The sequence below is a fragment of the Triplophysa dalaica genome, chromosome 8, assembly GCF_015846415.1.
Source record: "Triplophysa dalaica isolate WHDGS20190420 chromosome 8, ASM1584641v1, whole genome shotgun sequence".
NCBI lineage: Eukaryota > Metazoa > Chordata > Actinopteri > Cypriniformes > Nemacheilidae > Triplophysa > Triplophysa dalaica.
Genome location: NC_079549.1, coordinates 13,030,187 through 13,053,897, shown reverse-complemented (window position 1 = coordinate 13,053,897; position 23,711 = coordinate 13,030,187). Strand labels below are relative to the sequence as shown.

The 23,711-nt window shown below is 38.3% G+C and overlaps 1 protein-coding gene across 2 annotated transcripts in view; it reads left to right on the top strand.

The window, feature by feature from the left end:
* acvr2aa (activin A receptor type 2Aa) overlaps positions 1 to 21,872 on the top strand; it is a 37,611-nt gene extending 15,739 nt beyond the window's left edge. For both annotated transcript variants that reach the window (XM_056754795.1, XM_056754794.1), the window contains exons 4-11: positions 1,046 to 1,200; positions 13,625 to 13,768; positions 14,826 to 14,969; positions 16,254 to 16,399; positions 16,668 to 16,782; positions 17,741 to 17,879; positions 17,992 to 18,122; positions 18,206 to 21,872. In XM_056754795.1, the coding sequence (XP_056610773.1) occupies positions 1,046 to 1,200; positions 13,625 to 13,768; positions 14,826 to 14,969; positions 16,254 to 16,399; positions 16,668 to 16,782; positions 17,741 to 17,879; positions 17,992 to 18,122; positions 18,206 to 18,400 (1,169 nt within the window). In that variant the 3' untranslated portion in view covers positions 18,401 to 21,872. The remainder of the gene's footprint in view (positions 1 to 1,045; positions 1,201 to 13,624; positions 13,769 to 14,825; positions 14,970 to 16,253; positions 16,400 to 16,667; positions 16,783 to 17,740; positions 17,880 to 17,991; positions 18,123 to 18,205) is intronic.
* Positions 21,873 to 23,711: the final 1,839 nt, after the last annotated feature.

The window sequence follows — 23,711 nt, the reverse complement described above, 5'->3', positions numbered from 1 at the left end:
ATTGTTGGACGCAAGTAATTTCCCACGATGTTTCAGTGCAAGGCCAAAATTGATTTAGCAAATCAGTATTTCAGTTTAATTCAACACAATCTCACGGTAACAATTTTACGAGGTGGCTATTTTGGCTAATTTGTTCGTAATTTTCTCATCTCGTTTTGCTATCACGCCAGTGTTGTTAGGTTTAGGGGCATGGGTAGGGGTGGGGCTTCAGTTTTGCTTTTTTTCTAGTAATCGTGCGTTTCTGTATGATTCATAACGTACAAATTCAGACGAAGTAGCAACCTAGTAAAATAGTTACAAATTCCCATATGATCAGGTTGTCTGATTTGTTTTCAGTGTATCTAAACAAAAAAACAAAAAAAAATCTTATTTGAAAGCACAACTGTGTAACAAAATTGAGACCTGTTACATATATAACATTTTAAAAAATGTTTACCCCATCAGCAGATTTTATTGTTGTTTTAAGTGCTAAGCATAAACCTTATTAAATTATGTATGATTTAGGATAAAACAACGGCCTGTGTGGTTAAAAAAATATTTTGTAATATATTCTCTGAAAATATTCTCTTAATATTTAATGCACTTTTGGACCTCAAGTTAATATATCTTGTTTGCATGTCAGCTTGTTTATACTAAATGATTCATCTTTTGGATGTTCAGAAGTAATTTTTTATCTTACTGGAAAACAAGTCAAAAATACAGATAGCCGATTATTCAGATATCACTGATACCGATTCTGAAGATTAAATGAATATTTCCTAATTTTCTGAATGTAATTAATTCATATAAATAACTATTAATGTTGAACATCAAACTTATGATGTTTCTTAATATTTTATATGTAGAAAAATGTATTCTATCCTATCGGACCTGATCATCGGCTGTTATTAACCGATGCATTTATCGGCCACTACCGATTATTTGCAGATATATCTGTGCATTTATAATATATGTGTATAATCTTGATTTTTATGTGAAGCTACATTTGTGTGTATAATAAGCTTATGTGGTTGATCTTTCTGTCTTTTCCTGAATTTTTCTCTAGCGACATCGAACCCCTTTACCCAGAAGCCCCCACTGTTCAGCACCCTCCTCTACTCCATCGTGCCCATCATGGCCATTGCTGCTATTGTTATTCTCTCCTTCTGGATGTATCGGCATCACAAGCTGGCATATCCGCCTGTTCTGGTTCCCACACAGGTAACATCATATCTTTAGTATAACAATGTGTATAACGTATAATATATGCTATTGTGCAAATGAGAAGTTTTCGCATATATTCTTCTTTATTTTATTTGTTTGTAGTATAATCATGTCAGTGTATCACTCATACACAGCAGGGCGCTGTAATATCCATCCGTCAGCAGGGCTCACAAAAAGGTAGTGTTTACTGTGTATCAGAACACCTTGATGCCACGAGTCTAAGCGAGAGTGTGCTATCGGGAGCTGTTATTTTCCCTTGGGCGGCACCTCCTGTTGACGTGAGTGACAGTGATGTCAGCGATCTAATGTGCTCAATGTCACACTCGCTCATGCTCAAACACGCTGTCAACTGGAATCAGAGATTTCAGTGGCTGAATCAGAGATTTCAGAGAGCAGCGAAGACGCCTTTCGCTGGCCTCCTGTCCAACCATAAACACAAGATAACAGAGCTGACATAACACAAGCAATCAGCTGACCTTTACCCCCGCTGTGTGACTGATGTTAACATTCACATCTACTGCTGGGTTAGACAATGGATCTTTATTGATCTAGTTGCAGAAAGCAGATTTTAGGGCTCGATTGGAGTTAAGAAATAGGGATTGGGAATTGTAATACAAATGTTATTGTTGTTGCATGGGAAACAACTAAACATACAAAGGTAAAACCAATTTACTTTTTCCAAAATATGTTTACAAGTTTTTAGGCTGCCTCCTGGCTCAATAAAGTTAAACATGATATTATTTGTGGTCTACAGAGATCTTACTACCTGTATTGCCTTACGACAAATGGTGCAAGCAAATTAAGTATTTAGTTAATGTGATCTTTATGTCCCAAATAGTGCAACCCTACCCTGGACATGTATGTCAGGTCAGGACAGATGCGTTTACAGTGTGTTCAGGTCATGATATATGGGGCATATGTAATGGCTCAGATGGTTACCTGTGTGTCAGGTGAGCATTTGGAATTCCCCGATTGAGTTTCAGCATTATGTAGGGCAGATCTGACAGATGAACCGGCTTCACTGCTGCTGATATCAGATAACAAGACAGGCCCAAACTTGTTCCTGATATGTAGGAGGCCTTATTGGGTCTTAATGCAACAGTCAAAGGTCTGTAGGGGCTTTTAAAGGGTCAACTAACCCATTTTGCAGTTGTAATGTGGGGTATTTCTGATTGGAATGATTTTATTGGGAATTGAAATTGGTTCATGAAAGTGGTCTCTGGAATTACTTTAGAAAAACCCTTCTTATTTTTCTCCTGTCACACAAAGGCAACGCAAGTGATTTTTTTCTAATTCAAAAGTTGCAAAAAAAAAAGGGTATTACACAATTTAATTGACGCTAGTTTTGTTGATTTGAGTTTTGTTGTAAATGATTTGTTTCCTCCACAGGAGCTTTGGCTCATTCCATTTCACTGCGTCACAAACGCAGATTGCAAGACATGATTTTTGTAACACGTTGACAGGAAGTGTGACATTTTGCAAGCGCCACAAAGAAATCTGCTTGTTTTGAAATGCTTGAAACTGGATATACATAAAAAAAGTTGTTCTTTTATGTTCACATCATTGAAAACATTCGAGCACAGGAGAAAAAGTCTTTATTTTTCCCTCACATTCATCACTGTCTCGCAACTTGCTCAGTGTGTCTTTTTTATTTCTTCTTCTTTTTTTTTTAATTTAGATAAGCTAATTGCAGGGCTGCGCAGTCAATCGCAATATGTTCTGCTGTTGTTGAACCACAAAAAGCTGTGATTTAATGAAATAATGATGTCGTTGTCAGCATGTGTTGAGTTATTCAAAGTGAATAGGCTGCATTCTGTTGTGTAATATTCTACATGTGCAGTACGATCCGCATCTGATAATTTAAATACAGGCACGTGATCTGTTTTAAACATGTATTGTTTATCTGAAAAAGAGCTGCCAGGTAAGACCACTCTGAAAGTTTTGAGTTACCAGAACCAAAAGTAAAATTCATGCTTTTCACTCAGCTTTTAGCATTTAACATTTAATATAATAAAGACTAATTTCTTTACAAAGTGTTGAAAGTGGCTGTAGGAAGATTAAGCACGGTGTGAAAAACCTTCCCTCAGTTTAACTTTTGAAGAACCTTCAGTTTTAAGGTTGCAAGAAGTTTGAAGCTTTAACTGAAGCTTTGCATTTATCAAAAGGAAAAGAATTTGACCAAAATGCTAAATTTTTATTGTAAGAACTGTCTTCATCTGGTTTTTTATCAACACTGACATGATTTAAAAGCCTCTTGTTTTCCAGTGTTCAATTTGGATAACCGTGTTTATTATCATTCACTCACAGGTATTACCTCTCAAAATATTTACGTCACAAGGAGAGATGTGCACTAAAGTTTTTAATTGTGTTTGTTGGCCTGACAACTATTAATTCCAACCGTAGAAAATAATTTTCTTCTAGTTGCCTTGCAGTCTATCCAAACCCCAGCATAATATATGAAATTACGGTCGCATTCTCCTTCCTCAAAAATCATCAGAAAGGCAGCAGCTTACATTTTGACAGTTTGATGAGAATATTTTATGATGCCCTCAGCGATTGGCAGCAGCATGAGTTCATTGTTGTAAAAAACCCAGACTGAAACCTTCACCATCATGTTTCGGGTTTTTTAAATACATGTAGTTAAAATTATTTTGAGTCTTTCGAAACGTTTGGTGCCCAGCCTCCACTAAGGGGCTCGTGCCGTTAAGAAGGCTCCTCATTATTTAAGTTTTACTTCGAGGACCCAAGAGCCAACATGCCCTGAGAGAGAGAGATAGAGAGAGAGAGAGAGAGAGCATTTGCATGTATTAATTGTTTGGCTTCACAGTGAGCAAGAGGTTTTCTTGTTTTAGGTCTTCAGAAAGGTGTGGTAGCTGCACACTGTTTTGCAGAATTTAAGGTTGCGCAGTCTGGCATTCATGTGTATTTTATAGCCTTTGTTCTGGTTTTAGTTGTTGTACAGTCACATGGTAGTCTCTATTAATTGATTTAACATATATGAAATACTATACGTAGATATCAATTTCTTCAGGAAGATTACTTTGCGAGGTTGTTTTTGGGAAAGTGAATAATACAGGAGAGACAGAGGTGGGTTGCTCCACTCAACTATTTTTACAGTCAACCAACAACCAACTTTTGGGCTTTATTATGCAAATAGTAAAACAGTAAACAGTGGCACTAAACTTTTTGATGGAGATCTGTTTGGTGGTGTTGTTGGACTGACTGAAACGCCCTATGAGCATGACCTGTCTTAAGCACCACAGCTCTGCTAACAGTGTTTTTATACTGCTGGTAACATTTTGAGTATCAAAATATATGCACATTAATATTTTGAGGTTTATTGTGTTCCGTGCATTGTGTTATTTTTTGAGTATATAGTGTTTATTTTATTACTAATGAAAAATATTTATGGAGTTCTGTGTGTTGCGCTCACTGTCAGGTTATAATTTTCACTCATCGACAGCTGTCATTCAGCTGTTATTTTTCTCTTTTTTTTTTTTGAGGCTTCTCAATATATTGTTGAATTTTAGCATTTATAACATGCAGATTTGGCCTCGGGTGCAATGTTAACTTGTGTCCTTACAAGTAATTAAATTTTGGGCCAGAAATTTAATTCGTCCAAGTTGTATTTGCATTAAAAAAATTAATGTCACACTGTAGAAAGGTTCAAAGTAGGGAAGGAAGGAGACGGGTACCGGCAAACATTTAAACATTTAATCAAAATAAAAACAAAGTAAAAAGACAGCCGGCAGCCCCTCACGGACGACTGCCAGCGAATAAAACATAAATACAAACATAAACATGTTCGGGCCCGGTCCTCTCTCTTCGATGGTCCGGTCGCTCGTTCTCTTATATGCTCCCGATCTCCTACGTGATTCGAACCGCGGTCTCGCCCCGGCTACTCCACTACACACATTTTTTAAGACCACCAATTTTTCTAGATAAGATTTAAAATATTTATCTGCACAAGGTTTAATGTTAAGAATTACCAAAATAAATTCCAACTCACCAGTCACCTGTTAAATATACAGACAGGTTGTCCTGTCCCTAAAATTGTGCTATTGGTCAGTGTTGATGCGTCATGGTGTTTACACTTGAAACATTTGCATTTATGGTGGTGTTTATGGCATACAACTATTTTCACATTGAAGAAAATCATGCGTGTATCACATTACAGATTCAACAGTGCTCCTCCATTTTTGCTTGACCTCCATTTTTCGACTGACATAATTGGGCTGACCTGTACCAATTTACTGTGTTGGCCAGCACATCAAAGTTCCAACTGGGATATTCAAACAGGTTCACTCTTTTATCCAGAAACCCTCAGTTCCCCATCTCGTCTCTCCATCTCACATAGACTAAATTACAACTAACGCTTGATTTCCTCTTTCCTTCCTCAACTAGCACGCCTTTCATATAATGATAGAGGTAAGAAAAGCTCGATTCATTCATCTTATTGATTTGTTTTTTCAAGATCATATTAAAACCTGATTTCAGACCCTTTTTTCAATGTCTAAAAAGCATCCCTTTGTTTTTATAATGCACATTTTCACCAAAAATTCCAAATCCCACTTATTTTACTTTGCGTTTTTCCTTGCACATTGCCTCGTCAATCTGTGATGGTTTGACTTTCAGTGCACAGATAGAAAAAAGAAATGCTCCCTCTTTCCGGGGATTCAGGCACAGATCCCTTGATTTAGATGCATGGTAAAACAGCGAATACAGGGGTTAAGAATGCATGTCTCTAAGCATGCAGAAAATGTATGCAAAGATGAATGTGGCAAAATAAGTGTTTTTTTTGTACGTGAAATATGAAACATGTGCAGTCGTGTTGAGAGATTCCTGGCACGCTGTATGTCTGTTTTTCTATTTCTCCACACAAAATAGACCGTTATATAAAAAGAGCTAGTGTCTGGAAATTCAGGTGTGCTGATCTTTTTAATGTAAGTGTAATAGCTTGGTAGTCATATGCAGTTTGTTTCTTTCATAGCAGAAATGAATGCACTGGAAATATGTCAACATAAATTTAGCACAGTACCCGACTGTGGAAATATAAGCAGAAGCTTTGTTTTGATGTCTGAGTTACGATGAGCTGTGATGAACTTTATTCCCATTTATGTGTCCGTGTGACACTGATTTCCCAAACCATGTGGCAGCTTTTTCCAAAGAGTCAGGTTTATGAAAATTGGAATAATTCGATATGTATATTAGGGATGCAACAAAACCGTAAACCCAGGGTTCAATACGTACCTCGTTTTTATACCCACCGTTTTCATTTCGTTTCTGATGCCTTGGCACATTAAGGGCCCTATTTTAACGATCTGAAACGCAAGTGTCAAAGCGCGAAGCGCAAGTAACTTTGTGGGTGGGTCTCGGCGCTGTTGCTATTTTCCCGGCGGGATAAATGGCTCTTGCGCCCGGCGCAAATCTAAAATGGGTTGGTCTGAAGTAGCTTCATTATTCATAGGTGTGGTTTGGGCGTAACGTGAAATAAACCAATCAGAGCGTCATTCAACATTCCCTTTAAAAGCAGGTGCGCAAGTTCCATTATGGATTGCTATTATTATGGCGTATTTACCAGGCGCAAAAATATGAGCACGCTCAACTTAACTGGTAAGTTGAGGACTAAGGTTTTTAATGTACTTACATTATGGTAAAGGTGATTTCACAGTCTTTTTTTTCAGTCTTTCAGTTTTTTCAGTTTTTCAGTCGATTTTTTTTCCTGGTTCTTGACGGACAAACCAATTTGTCAGATGTCCTTATATACATATATGTCTTATTGCCACTATTGGGCAAACAGGTCTGATCCTTAATTACTACAATTAGCCTGAATAAAAAAAGGCAGCTCACAGCAATTCTTTGTTTACCATTCATCAACATGCAAGTAAAATAACCTTATTAAATAGGTTTGCATCAGCGTATTTAAAATAACGTATTGCAAACTTGCGTTTGCTGTAACAGAAGTAAACAGACAGATGCTTCACTACCGTTACAATAAATCGGGAGAAATGCAACGCGCAAAGTGGGCGCTTGAAAAAGATTTAAGTGCAATTTAAACTTAACAACCAGTGTTAGGGTACAGTTCATGTCAGGTTTAACCATTGTTTGGAAAATGCTATTAAATTCTGATTTTTGTCAACGATTTTAGAAATATCTGTTGTCTTGTTATGACGCAAATAGCTGCCTGAAAGGCTGTCGGTAAACAGATTTTGGCACGCCGCCGTAGACACTCTGTCTGTATGTGCTGGTTGAGCAACGCGAACATGCTGCTTTCGTATGCAGTGTAAAACAGATGAAATACAATCTTAATTTGCCAAATTCTGGCATTATTACTTTGGTACAATGGGCAAACAATAAAACCGCTAGGTTCCGGTGCTTCCGATAGCCAGCCCGCATCTGTTCGTCAGCATATAACCGCAAATTGCTTCTCATGCTGCAGGCAAACTGGCTTCACCGCTCGACTGAGAGAGAGCTAACCAGCAAATCAGCTGCTCATTTAGTGCTTGTAGAGCCAAAGATTGTTGCCTAATTCCTGTAGGGATTTGGCTTATCCTGAATGTTTAATAGAGACTATTATAGATGTTTTTCCATCTGTGTGTCGGCACTGATAAAAAATACATTTAGGATTTAGCTTAGCACTGCATTATATATGCTGCTTGTGCTTTCATTTGTTACAACAAACCATTGCGTAGTCTTACAAATGAATAAATCTATGCGCGCAATTCAAAAATGATCCTAACATCTTCCCAAAATTCCAGCTGTTTAAATGAGGCCGTAAGCATTCATCAAAGTAAAAATTTGTTAGGTGCCAGAAGATTTTAGGGATGCTTGTTATCTCAGAATTATTGGAGAAATTCCCCAAAAGCATCTTGTTCGAGTTTACAAGGAAAATGAGCGCTTCTCCACCAAGCTTGGTCTGGAATGATTACAGTTATTCTTTCACCTGAGCCTGGTTCAACACAGGACGATTACTCTGAATTTTTGGCACTGTGGTCTTATCGTGCTATATCAGGCTAATAGAATGTGCGTAGAGACGTTATAGCTCAGTCTCTTGTGTTACTAAGAAAGTGCGTGACGCGTTTGTGTTCATATTCTAAAGATTTCCGTTATCAGCCCTGTGGTGGAAATGAAGCCAATTACGTACCATATTACGTATTCGGCACGATGTTTAAAAGGCTTATTGTTTCAAATGAGTTTATTTAATGACCTTATGAAACATTTCAAAACTTTCGATATTTACGCTATTGAATTAGAATCTCAAAATGTTCTAATTTTCAGTGTGTCTAAATTAACTTACATTTACTTCTCCTGATTGAATTTGTTGAACTTTCTTAATACCTTTTACTGTTTGACACTAAATACGTGTAAAAAGACTTCAGCCTTGCTTCACACACAAACGCATATAAAACAAACATGTCTGCTGGTCTTTTTTCCACTGTCTCTTTATTTTCTGACATCAACAACACAAACTCCAGTAACCCTCACACTGACATACTATATCTGCCACAGGCGTCTGTGTAGCCGGATAACCCTCTTAAATTACCTGCAAACAGTTCTTAGTTTTTATCTATAATAAAAAAGGAATGCTTTAAAAATGTCCCTCCACGCATCCGTGCACGGCCGCCGCCCTGGGGGAGCGAATGCTACTCTAAATCCTCATTGTTGTTATGTTTATGACTTGTATCTACTTAGTGAGCAAATGGAAAAGTAAACATGACCTGACCTACGTAGGTGTATGAGGTCAGGGTGCGGGTTGTTTTCTTTGTGTCCCCCTCAGGAGCCTCAGCCATTCTCATACCTCCATCCTGCCTCATTACATGTCAGCCTTTTGGGTTTGAGTAACAGCAAAGCAGATGTATTCTCTTTCCCGTCTGCGCCCTGACCGTTTCGTGTTTTTCTTCTCTGCATGATGGATGTTGCAGTCTTTAACCTTGTCTCGTCCCTCACACAGTCGTGTGCGGCTTCTTTCCGTTTGTTTCTTGGAGGATTTATGAGGAGTTTGTTAATATTCTCTGCTCTGAACAATCTGTTCTTTTCCCTCAAGTTCAGTTTGAGAACATGTAGGCCACGAATTAGAACGTAGCTGTTCTGCATTCTACCTATTTTTGACTCCAAACCACAATCCAGCAGGTGCTCTGTCGACAGTGTTTCTTCATTCGGCTTACTTATTGAGCATTTGTTAAAAAATGAGGCCAAATGGAGATGTTTTTCCTTTTTCAAGCACTAAAATAGGGTTGTTCAGGAGTGTCTGGGTCAAATTTACTTCAACCCATGGTTGGGTAAATAAATGGACAGAACCAACTCAGCTTTTGGGTTATAAATGATCTTGCTGGGTTGTTGGTAAGCAACCATTTTGGGTTAAGTGTTTGCTTCCAAGTTTTAAACTCTTTCAACGCCATTGACGAGTTATCTCGTCATTTAAAAAAAAACAGATCCCCCATAGACGAGTTATTACGGCAATCAGTGTTTGTACTGTTGTACAGCAGGTGGCGCTGTTACAAACCTTTGGGAAAAAGTACAGAATCGCAGAACCTAGAACGTATATGTGTTAGCGGTTTTTAATGATTGTTCTGAGTTTAATCTTGGCGGAATCTTTGACAAAAAACGTTAATCAAAGTGATGCATTTTTGAAGAAACCTACCCTCATCTACGGAGTGATACAAAACTAACAAATGAAGATAGAAGAATATGGTTTCTTTAGTTTAAAAGCTGAGACTCTGTTCTTTCATTTGACATATTGTTTGTCCATATATTCTTTACAGAAAATTTACTGTGAGCCATTAAAATTTGGTGAAAATGTGTTAAAAAACGCTGGCGTAGGCTGGTAACTTTTTTACTTTTTTAAAGGCTGGCGGGGAATGAGTTAAGAGTGTATTAAAATATTTCCAAACTCAATAGATAAGAACAAAACATTAGATTTTGCCTTAAAGGGACAGTTCACCCAATGATACAAATTCTGTCATCGTTTATTCACCTTGTTCCACATCTGAATAAATGGCTTTGTTACGCATAACAATATTTGGAAGAATGCTTGAAAACAAACAGTTCTTGGCCACGACTGACTATCTAAGAACTGTTTGCTTTCCTCCATTCTCAAAATATCTTCTTTTGTGTTCAACAGAACAAAGAAATTTGCAAATACATTTTTCCCACTATGGAAGAACAAAGATATTTATACAGATTTGGAAAGTTTGAGGGTGAGAAAATGAAGACAGAATTTAATTTTTTGCGTGAACTGTATAAGAAATTGATGGCTAGTTCATGAAAACATGAAAAAAAAGATTATTTTAATCTCAAAGTGTAAATGCAACATTGAAATATGTTGCGTTGCTTTAAGTTGTGCTTCTTAAAGTAAAAAAAATCATTGCATTCCAATATTTATCAATATTATCAGCATTCCAATGAGAAGTCTAAAAGGTAAAATGACTTGAAAAGAATGTACCAGAATTCTCCTGCAAATAATGGGGCAAAACGGTCCTAGAAACAGTCGTTTTCTTTATGCAAAATTGTATTTATTAGGTTTTTGGTGCAGTGTGACCTAATGTAAAATTGACCTTTCTGTCTTGAGGAAGGTCAAGTGTGATGTCCTGATGCGCTATCCATCTCTTAAATTACTTAATAATTCACTTAAAAAACAAGGATTAGCTTGTTTGATAAGCGGGAAACAATCTTGCAACAGTCCGCTGATGAAGAGTGTTGGTCAGAAAAGGTCATGTTGGGTAAAGGCAGCCTCCTACAATGTGACCAGCACTGTACTTACATAAAGCATTATCAGAAAGTTCTCAGTCATTGTGACCGCCTTACTAAGATTTTACATCTTGTTGCCATAATGGCCATACTCCCACAAGACCCCCACATACTGGGTCATCTTCTTACCAAATCTGTGGTCCACTTCCAGAAGTGATGGATTATTTGTAACTAGCTTTCAGCTGCAACTCCCATAAGCCCCTTCTGTCTGAGCTTAATGCTGCTCAGCCGCAGTGCAATACCCACCTTTACCCCATTTAACAAAACGCTTCTGTGTGACAATGCTTGTATATTTGCATGCTTCTTTTTCAGATACTGTACCTGTTGCAGTAGTGTTGTCAATGTGTGGTTCCCGCACCAGCCACAACATTTGCATGGATCTGTTCCAGTATTTTAAAATCCTGGTGCAAAGCGCAGCTGTTCTGCCCTCGAGCAGTTCTTCTGCCTGGTTTACACGCAATGATGTGTTCGTTTCCCCTTGTCTATAAGAGTGGGTGCGCCCCATTGGAAAGTCATTATCCCCATCATTATACTGTGTTTCCTATTTCATAAAAAGGGTAAAGTTGGCAGTCGCACTAGATTTTAATATTTTGAGACATCACTTTTGCTGACTCAAATTCAGATTATTAAAACTATTTACATCAGTTTCCTAGAGCTGTTCAGTTTCCGTATTTCTTCAAACTTGTGTTTTATTTAAACAGCATGATGGGAAACTAATGACGTTTCCTCATTTGATTTCCGGCAAGAGGTCAATGTGTGACAATGATGGATAGAGGATTGAGATCCAACAACTCATTTGCAAGTCATAGGTCACCAAACATAAATTTAGTTTGCAACGACAGAGAAAGATTTGCATGTGCTTGGATTAACCCATCCACCTTTGTTTGCATGTGCACAAGTTTAAGTGAATGGAACCAAGAATCTGGCATGACTGACCGAAACCCCTTGTGGGATTTCATACAACCCTTAGGAATTCATTTAATGACACTGGGATCAATAGATGGTAGTTGATGCTTCACTAGTTTGTTCGTTTTGTATGCACGAAAAACTATTTTATTTTGTTTATTGTTGGTTTTATGTATTTTTATGCATTGCTCATGTACTTCCATTTTTAAGCTTGTGTCCTGAGATTTAAGGGGTTTTGAAGTGTTTCTTTTAGTGGTCACATTGGAGCAGAGTGCGTTTTAAGGGACAGTTCTCCCGAAAATTAAAATTTTGTCATAATTTCTCACCCTCAAGTTCCAAATCTGTTTAAATTTCTTTGTTCCCATGAACACAGAGGAAGATATTTGGAAGAATGCTTGTAACCCAACACTTCTTGGCTACAATTGACTAGCATAGGAAAAATGTGTAGACTAATGGTAGTCAAAAGTGCGCGAATCACCATTCAAAGCCACGCCTCCTCCAAAACATATCAGCGTGCGCACAGACCAGGAGATGTTGGATCGGTTCCAGTGAAGTCATGTCACATTCACTGGTGAAAAACAGTGGTGATCGGTGACTCCTCTTCAGGGGAACATTTGTGCATCACGTATAATGTCAAAATACATGCCTGCAGCAGACCTGTTGAAAGGGTTTATGATAAAAGAGACTCGCGTTCAGAAGACACTGCTTTAACACATAACTCTGATTACACTTGAGTCTAAGCGAGTATCTAGCAAATGTGAGCGTCTCTTTTATTAAAAACCCTTTTGACGCGTCTGCAGCAGGCATATGACATGACGGGCTAAACACGTTACATGTTTGCCGAGCTTCGCATTAGTGCTTCCCCTGAAGAGGAGTCACGGATCGCCACTGGTGAGAGAACATTACAGTACAAAGAAAATTACATTACTACAATAACGAACATCTCCAGGTACCTTCTCTCTGTCCGCCATTGTCCTGCTGCCTGCACATGAGCGCGCTGATGACGTATGATGTCTGCGTGAACGGAGTCCGCAGTGTGATGCAAAATACGCTGACTGAAAATGTACACACAACGTATCATTGCCCTCGGACCATGGGCAGTAATTGGTACAAAGTTTTTTGACCCTACGCTTTTCACAGAAGATATATAATTATAAAAATTCCAATGTTTCGCTTTACTTATTGATTACTATCAAGAGACTTCCAACCAGCATGACAAAAACGTTTCTGGACAGGATTGCCCTCTCAGCCATTGAATGCTCTTATGCAGGACGATGCCTCTAATAACCTTATGTGTTCAAATATCATATTATTCAGAATGCAAACCCAAAATCTACATTTTAGGTCTGCGCCACAAACGGCAAGGAATCTAATAATGCAAATAACGCCAAGTAATTAAACCAATTAGGATAGCAAAATGAGTAGACTTGTTAACTCTTGATGATGAGAATGTATTTTGGCACAACTTCATCTGTTTCTGAATCTTGCCAAATTAGGCATATGTCAATATGAAAAGGATGTCTGACAAGCCTTTATCCTTCAAAACTATAAAGAAAGCCATGCATGTTGAAATAAAACCGGACGATACAGCCAAAAAAACTACAATTTGTTTTGGCTACATATGCAGGTCATGCCAATATTAATATAATTCAATGTAAAATTTACTTGATCTCCAATGCAAAACCATCTACGATCCGGATGGCTGCACCGTTTTTTACTTAGTGGTGGTCAAAATAATCATCCAAACCCTCTTAATATTGTCTTTCAGGACCCTGGACCCATGCCACCATCTCCCACCTTGACCCAGAAGCCGCTGCAGTTGTTGGAAATCAAAGCTAGGGGGCGCTTCGGCTGCGTGTGGAAGGCTCAGCTGCTCAATGACTATGTGGCAGTGAAGGTCTTTCCAATTCAGGTACCAGCTGGACTCCTTGCTAGAGAATCTTGCTTCTAAAGTGGCTGAGTTAAGCCTTTTACACGCTTCCGGGTTTTTGACTTCCGCATTGTTCGACGCAGGGTAAATACGGTGATAGGGGAGTGTTATAATTTTTATGTATACAGCATATTAAAATAAACAGGTTATTCAGGAACATTAGAATCGTATGTGCAGTATTGAAAGGGACCCATTAAAAGATTGGAGAAGGACAATACACCCGTTTATGGTACTCATTTACTGTTTGAGGTCTAATTTATTATGATTGGGTTACAGCGCCATGTAATACCTTGTATTTCTTGACCTTGGTTCATTTTAAAGCTCTACATTTATCATGTTTTAACATTTTACGTTTGGTATTATGAATGAACAAAGAATCGTGATTTAATTGCAATAACAAAAGAAACCTTACCTTAGTAGTTTATGATATCTTATTAACTAACAAATATTAACAAGTTACACTCTATGTTAACAGTGTACCAGCATTTTAAAGTCATTTCTTATAATACAGTGACGCGATCAGGTTTAAATAACACACAAGCTGGGGTGTATAAGCTCAAAACACTAACATTAATATTTAGAGTCTGACATAGTCAAATGAACATTTTTATGTTTAATATAGATTAAAGTTGCAAAAAGATAGTACAGATAAACGTATGTAGCTTTAAATGACACGCGCGTAAATGTATTAAAATAGCATTTAATCTGTAGGGAAAGTTGCTTTACCCTGTGGTGACGTAGTTTCCGACTCATGTAAAAGAGGCTTATTGTGAAGCTGAGCCTTGTCAGCCCTTAAACCCACAGATTTATGCTCCTAAGCACACATTTCAGAGGTTAACGTGTATGTCTTGCACACAAAAGCCATGTACTGTTTGTGATTATCTGACTGTTAAAATGATTGATCACTTAAAGAACCCAAGTTGACCGTAAACGTAAGGCTCTGTAATTTCTTGAATGATCACTTGGGAGCTCCAATTTTGAGGGTTTTTTCCATAGTATCATTATTCTATACAATTTCCCATTATGCCTTGCTTCACAGGACAAGCTGTCTTGGCAGAATGAGTATGATATTTACAATCTTCCCGGCATGAGGCACGAGAACATTCTGCATTTCATGGGGGCCGAGAAGAGAGGAAGCAACCTGGACATTGAACTGTGGCTCATCACTGCTTATCACGAGAAGGTGAATTGTGGTGAAAGTTCACAAATTATTTTTGACCCGTCGTTTTACAAGGTGTCATATTCTTTTGCAATCATGTGTAAATTGTTTACACAAGGTTTATAAAGACTTTTAAAAGTATTCCTTATTTCAAGTATATCATCAGCAGAGAGTTTTAAACTAAATATAAAACATAGAAATATCATGTACCATTTTTATGACTTTTGTTCATCTAATGAAAGATTCTAACCATACGTTTGGAGTGTTGTCTTTATTTAGTTGAAAAGCATTTAGTTGTAGAGGTCTTCTCTTTCAGACATTATTTACAATCAGATGGAGTCAAATGGCAAAACGTCCATTACATAACATTCAGGGACGTCATTTCCACTGGGGACAGGGGGGACATGTCCCCATCAATTTTCAATATCCCGTTCGTGTCCCTCTCACTTTCAGATTTTTAACCACACGCCGTCATCGTCACAAAGAAGTACCAGGACGAGCAGGACACAGAGAGTCTGTGTCACGTGCACAGTCTAAAAATAGATTACTGACAGATTGTTTTCAAACACGTGGTTTTGATTTGAATTTAATAGAATAGTTTTTACGTGGTCGTTGTTGTGGTAGGCTATGTTAAGCTGGACTTCTATGGGGAAGAAATGCGTAACAGGTGATTTATAACTTTTTTAGTTTAATAAGGACTCATTCTTTTAACAGCAGTTAGTGTTTATGACAAGGCTTGACAGAAACGTGGGCTTCCCTGTTCGTTGTTAAGGTACTTTAATCCTCTTTAAGGATTTCAGAAAGTTATTCTGCTCGTCTCCTTCCGACCGCAGATTCAGGTTTACAAGACATGTTTTTCTCCATTTCTCACTCAATACTCTCATTTTTCCCCTTTGTGAACATCAACTTTTGCTACACAATTAAAACACATTTTGGTTTCATGCAAACAATCAAAAAACAACGCAAAACACCGGTTTTTGGATTTGTAATCAAATCAAAAACAGTTTGTGTTCCCCCCACTTCTCAAACCAAAGTTACACCCTTGATTAAATTGATGCATGAATTAGTCTAAATAAATATTTTAAATAAGGATAACAACAATGATCTTTTGGCTAAGCACTACATTTTAAAATATGGACAGTGGTATTTAAAGTGAATTCTGCAGACACCATCATCAGCTGCCGGTCTGGGTGTTACTGCTGCCTTACATTTTTCTTATCTTTTCCTAGGAATGAAAGTATTTTCTGTGTGTGCTGTAGGCTGATGTAGAGCTGTAACTGACCCCTTACATCTCATGTCTGTCTGCAGGGATCTCTTTCGGACTACCTGAAGGCAAATGTAGTGTCGTGGAATGAGCTGTGTCACATTGGTCAGACCATGGCTCGAGGACTGGCTTACATGCACGCTGACATCCCAGGACACAGAGACGGACACAAAGCGGCCATCGCACACAGGTAAGACTGCACCGCTCTCCAAAGCTTGAAAAAACGACTGTTTTGATCAAAATTATTGACATTTTTGTATGTGTTTAGGGATGCACCAATATGGTGGTTTTGGGTCAATGTCGATAAATGATCTAAAGAAAGATTAAATGGATAAACTTTTAATTGTTAATTATTTGAAACTTAATCTCAATCAGATGTACTTTCTTGGAATGTGGATGTATAGATTTAAGGTAATGTATTGTTATGACATTCATTACTGTTTATTTTGTGTGCGCAGGGATATTAAAAGCAAGAATGTGCTGCTGAAGACGAACTTGACAGCCTGTATAGCTGACTTCGGTTTGGCTCTGAGGTTTGAGGCGGGGAAGTCAGCTGGGGACACTCACGGTCAGGTGAGCTCTAATGGAGAGGCAGCTGTTCAGATCATCTGGTGTTTGTATTTGAATGTGATTCATGTGTATGTCGGAGGCTGTGTCTCAATGCCATTACATGCCTATACCTTAATCAATACTACTGAAAAAACTCCAAATGATACATGAATAAACACACCTAGATATATTTTTTTTTTTATAAAATATAAATATACCCTTAAACATAAGCATGAACAAATAAGAAATTGACTAAGCATTGCTTTGTTATTTTTTGTTAACTTATTCAATAAACCTTGCAAGTAATGTCATTATAAAAAATATTTAAAAATGTGTAACAGGTGCTTAAAGATTATCCCAGCAGTCACGTTCATTTAAAGTCCGCGTAAAGACTCTGTACTCCCAATGCTGGGGTCGTGTTTGCTGTTGGTGCTGAGGCCACGCCCACTCGCATTGCTGAATTTGGTTCCCCAGTAGGCTATATGTCAAGATTTTTATGGGAGGATTATTTTCATCAATAGATAGTCACGTGAGGTTGGTTTAAATGGGCAGAGTGAGAGTGTGAGAGAGCATGTAAGCGTGTGTTCGATAGCTTGCAACCCTGAGCTCGTGATTGAGCAGACGCCTGATGCTAGGCGCTCTTGTGATAGGGGAGGGGCCATGCATGGTCAGACGTTTCATTGTGTCATCGATCCACCCTTTTAGCCCCGCCCAAAAAAACCTGAACAGAGAAATGGTTAAAAATGTGTTTAAGCAATACATTTCTAACATCTATATAGTGTTTAGAAACAATTCTCAGAATTATCTTTACCCGGACTTTAAACATTCATAAAATAAAACTTGGTAAAAGTTACCAAATTGTTAGTAAGAGCTACCTTCATATTTCATTATGAACAAACACTACAAAAAAAGATGTTGTCAAATCGGGACATTCAGTCTTGCATGTTTCAGCTATTTAAAAATTGATCTTTGTGTTTTTCAGGTGGGAACAAGGCGCTACATGGCCCCGGAGGTGCTTGAGGGGGCCATCAATTTTCAACGAGATTCTTTCCTCAGGATAGACATGTATGCGGTGGGGCTGGTGCTGTGGGAGCTGGCGTCTCGCTGCACGGCGTCTGATGGTATAAACCGCTGCTCTTCTCGAAGATATTATATTAAAATGATATCAAATGTGTCTGTTATATCACTTATACAGCACACACAGCTAAGCATGTTTTTGGGTGGTTTCTGAAGGTCCAGTTGACGAGTACATGCTGCCTTTCGAAGAAGAGGTGGGGCAGCATCCCACACTGGAAGACATGCAGGAGGTGGTGGTCCACAAAAAACTTCGGCCCACCCTCAGGGAGTGCTGGCAGAAACATGCGGTACGTAACATCCACACCTATACCCCCGGATTTATATGTATTGAGTTTTGTCCCATATACGAACATGTTTGTTTCTCTCTCAGGGTTTGGCCATGCTGTGCGAGACCATAGAGGAGTGTTGGGACCACGAGGCAGAGGCGCGGCTCTCCGCAGGATGCGTTGAGGAGCGTGTGGTCCAGATGCAGCGGCAGACCAGTGTCTCCGCCCCGGAGGAAATAGTCACCGTTGTAACCATGGTGACCAACGTGGACTACCCCCCTAAGGAGTCTAGTCTATGACTAGAGGATTTCAGCATGTGAATTTGCGGGCTGACCGAACAGTAAAGACACATCCGGGATGTTTGACTGCTGTTCTGACCGGCTAGCTACAGACATGCTGGGTGACTATCTTATGCTTACGGCTGGATCGACGCAGATGATGAATTCTACACCGAATCCCAGCAGACAGCTGTGTTAGTGTATGTGTGTATATAAAAACTACAATCACGGGGCACTGGATGGATGGATTATAATTCGACACGAGGTCCCCGCGTCGAAAACGAAACCGATTGCTGTCTATACGGAGAAGACACTTTGCCCATTTGAGGACGAAATCAGACCCCACGCGGTGCTCGCGGCATTTCAAAGGGGCGACGTCCATGTATAAAAGTAGACAAAAAAGAAACAAGGACACATTTGATGTGCTTGTCTGAATGACTATTGTAATGCCAATACGAAACAGCTTCTTGAATGTGTAGTGTGACGCTGCTGTACAGATATCAACAGAAAGGGTGACGATACCCACATCAACACGTGTTTCCTCTGAAAGCTTCTCAGAGTTTCTGTCTGATAACCACCAACCTCTCGACAAGGTATACCTCAGTTTCTCATCCTAATAATGCGTTTGTTTTGTAACACCATATGATATAAAACAAGAGGCTTATCGATGACCTCCGTTTGGCACGAAAGCTTTTTAAATACGGGAAAAACGTTTTTTATATGACAGATTATGCCAAGATACGATGGCCATTCATAAACCAGTGTTCTGCCTTCTTTCTTTGAGTTGTTTTCTGTGTCGCCCTGCTGTTTATAATGTGATACTTTGTTTCTCGGCATTGTGACCGTTTGTTTTTTAAATCAATTTTTTGACCTTCATCGAGACCTGATGAGAAGAAAAAATCCCTGGAAATATGAATTTTGTGAAAATAATACACAAGCACTTAACAGTATAGTTTTGCAGTGTCCTCGCAGCGTTGACGTATGTGCATGCCTTTGTGTTTTCTTTTCCTTTCTTTTAATTCTTTATTTTTCAACCTGATCACGTAAGGCTCGTGCATGAAAACCCATCAGCAGTCACAAAACCCCTTTTATTCATTTTTGTATCAAAAATATTCCCAGTATCTTGTCTGTCACTCTTCAGTTTTATTTCCATTTGCGTGTGGAATCGTCCAATCCTGGTCACCGTCCGCTTATGCCATGCAAGACAACCTCAAGCGCTGCGCTACAACCAGCCTCCGAACTCACAAGTGATGTTATTTAACTGGTTTCAGATCAGCGGCCAGGCGACCTTCTACACACATCTACAAGAACTGTATCTCAGTATGTCTCAGGAAGCGTTTCCCTTTGCTTTGAGCCTTCTGGTGCCATTCTGGTGACCCTTGTTATATTGTGTATGCATAATAACACCTTATCAGTGCGGTCATATCACGTGCAATAACATCACAAGCAGGGACTGTTTCACAGCTCATAGGCCACTTCCAATGTGGTCAAATACAAGCTCCTAGCAGATCGCTTCATCATGAACGGAAGTCGCTTATGACACTGCTATGCATATGTTATGGCGTCCAGTTCTCTGAGAGTATTAAACTAAAAATATGCTGTTTGGGGCCGGACACATGCAGTAGTTCTCTCTGCTGTCGGGTCAGCAAGTATTGTTAATAAACTGCTTCTCTGTTGCTGCTTATTGGGCTTTGTTCATACTGCGCATAAATCTGATTTGTTTTTTTATCTGGATGATTTCGATCGTGAGGGCAAACATTTGATGGCAACACATTTTTTTTAAAAAATTGGAGGATCTATTGACCAAAATGCAATATTATATACATAACTATGTCTTCAGAGGTGTATACAGACCTAACATAATGGAGCGTTATGTTTTTATTACCTTAGAATGAGCTATTTCTACCTACATACACCGTGGGTCCCCATGCATGGAATTCCCCATGTTGTTTCTACAGTAGCTCTAAATGGACAAACTGAAAAACAGAGTGCAATTCGTAAGAAGAGTTTGGCTACGAAGTTAAAATCTGACAACATCTTAGTCATGTGTCAGCTGCTGTAGTGCTTTGAAAGGGAGTGGTGGAGTGAGCCGTTGGTTGCAACTCGCAACCTCACCACTAGATGCAGCTAAATTTCACGCAACGGACCTTTAAAAATAAATGCGCATTTCTAAAATTCAAACCACAAATGGATGTCGCTTGGACAAGGTCTACAAAAATCACATTTCTTATGTTTTTTGTTTGTTTTCAGGCCAGAAACTAAATGCAGTACGACTAAAAATCCGATTTTTGCTGGCTGTATGAACAAAGCCATTAACACAATTCTCCTGTCAGTATGTTTTGCCTTCATAACATCGCATGTGACGTGATCCAACAGCGTTCAGGTCCATACAACTGTATGCAATCCATTCTCTCTGTTGTAGCAATCTCAACCAGCTTATTCTACTACTTCATCCTACTGGTCAAATAAGGGCACGTGCCATCTAGTAAGGGCCGAACGAGAGTCTATTTGATCTCAGAAGATGGGGGATTTTGTGAAATGTGTCGACTCTGGTTAAAGTTGTTGTTTATTTGCCGACTGGGTTAGCACTGATCACATGCTGATCTGAGAATGAATCTTCTAACGTCTGTTATTGACTATAATAAACACTACAGGTGATTCACCGAGTGCGAGCGATTGCTGCTGCCTATAGAGTGTTTTATCCAGGTGCTTTCTCATTCCCATCTGTTCTACAAGTCTTTGGTTATATCACCAGTTTAGTGAATTTGATCTAAAGGATGTTTGTTGGAACGCACTCCCCTCACAAGAACAGCCAAACTTTCAAGCCCCAGTTTCAGTATAACACTCGATTGAAAAATGCATCATATTGTACATATGAATGTTGTTTTAGATTGTGAAAAGAGCATGAGTTTTTTAAATTGTCTTAAAGAAGAAAATCCTTTATTGATATTATTATTATTGTTATTATTAAACAAATATTTGAATGTTTATTTTGTACATCTGTATTTTAGTTTTATTAATTTATGTCATGGCCCAACTTTGTTTTTTCTCTTCTGGATAAATGAGACGTGATGCTTTCACTATTTATATGAACACTACGAAAACAAATAAATCCTTTACCTCAGACTTTCACTCACAGTGTTCAAACGAATGAACGAACAGTGTAGCACGACAGACAACATGGTGCGACAATGCAAGTATTTCTCCTGCGATTCGACCAGCTTCTCTCTCTTCATCTTTTCTCTGACACAATTTTGGGTGTTCATTGACAACACTGGTTCTCTATTACAGCGTTGAGTGAATGTCTCTACTTTACCCAGACTCTCTATTTTGGGTGCGAGCAGCTGTATTGCCGTTGTACTGGACATGCCATTTTTGTCCACACTTTCTCGAGGATTTAATGCATTCAGGGCCTGATCAGACGTTATTGTTACATAATGTACAGATGAAATTTTATGCTACTACTCCCCTCAAATAAAGTATAGTGACTGCTCTCAAATGTGTGCTGTCTCACTTATCTGCTCATTTGCTTTCGAATATTAGATCTTTGTCAGTATGCAATCTTATTGGAGACATTTTTGCATTAATATATTTCTTATATTTTTTTAATTTGTATTAAAAAGATTGTTATCTGACATATGCATTCAGTTCTGCCCAGTCATTTCTACAAAATGATGAATAAAAAATTCTTATTTTGCTTCATCTTGATGGATTGGAAAAGTGAAGGAACCTAGTGGTTTGGACCTGTAGTTGAAGCAAAAACACAGGTGTGTTCTTAATCCAGGACCATGTGTAAAATGTAAAAGTTTATTATGTTGTGCATGTAATATAATCATCCATTTCTCAAATTGGGAATAGCCTACTACAGTACTTTTCAGTCAGGCAGATTCAATTTAATCAACGGTGTTTGGCATAGACACACCACTAGGTGTCAGCATTTGGCATCGTTCTATATTCTCATACATATTGTACGATTTTCCTGGTGCTACTGAATTAAAAGTGATAGTTCACTCAAAATGAATGTACTCATTCTCATGTCAATTCAAACCTGAAGGTTCAATCTTCTTTTGTGTTCTGCGGAATAAAGTCATACATGTTTGCAATGACAAGACGGTGGGTTAATGATGACAGAATTTTTACTTTTGGGTGAACTATCACCTTAACCCATTTTTTTAGACAGCAGGTATATATTTTAGATCTGAAAAGAGCGTCTTTTCTGTTATTTTGATCTGTTTGTCCAGTTATAATTTTCGGCAAATAAAAACAACATGTGTGTTTCAAATTTGGTAAAAAATATTGTTAGTAGTTCACAGAATGAAACAAAAATTATCATTTAACATAAACACAAAGTAAATGGTCTCTTCATTTTTTCTGCGTCTGTATACTTATAACTTTTAAAAGTGTATTACTTAGTTGATTTTGGATAAAATTGTCTGCCAAATCCATAAATGTAAACAAAAGTAAATCTGAAGTACTATCTCAACGTACAAGGATCAGCAATCTAAAGTATCCTCGACAGCTACTTATGCACTGTTTAAATACACTTATAGGGATATTAAGAATATATATTTATTATTGGATTACCATGATCATAATGACCAGTTAACCAATCTGAACATTAGCTTAACCTAATCACACCCTCCTTCTAACATATGTCCTTGACTCTACAGATAACAAATAATCAAACGTATGATGCCTTCAGCAGACTATAGTGGTATACATGACTAAATATCTTCCTCTGTATCATATTAGTAGATTCACTTTGAAAGAATATATCCTACATATTTACTCATTTTTCAATGACTGTTCTAATTGTGGAATGAGAACTGTAAAACAAAATTTCATTTATGGAAATTGTATTTTCCCTTAAACATTCAAAGACAGAAACATTGTATTAACAGCCTACACTTCTACATCTAGACCAGCTGTCCTGTGATTTGCTGCCAAGCACTGTCACAGAGGAAATTGTTCAAATGGGGTATTTTTGTATAAAAACAGCGAGCATCTCATCTAGTTCACACCTAACACAGAGCATGACCAAAATATATTCCACACATCTTTAATGCTTTGAATACGTGGTGTGTTGGAATTTGACCAATTCTGTTCATCGAGGCGCTGGAGCTGAGCTCGAACGGCCCTTGTGAGAACAAATCCTATTAAATATGAACGTTATCTCTTGAGGGGTAAATTAACATGTGCAATTGGCCCCTTTTGGGAAAAACATGTGTCCCTAGAATCATTTGCTAATGTGTAAGCCTGCGGCAGGGTTCACCTGTCATACATAATCTCCTGAGGTTTAAAGGTAAGGTTTTAAAGGATGCACTAGAGCATT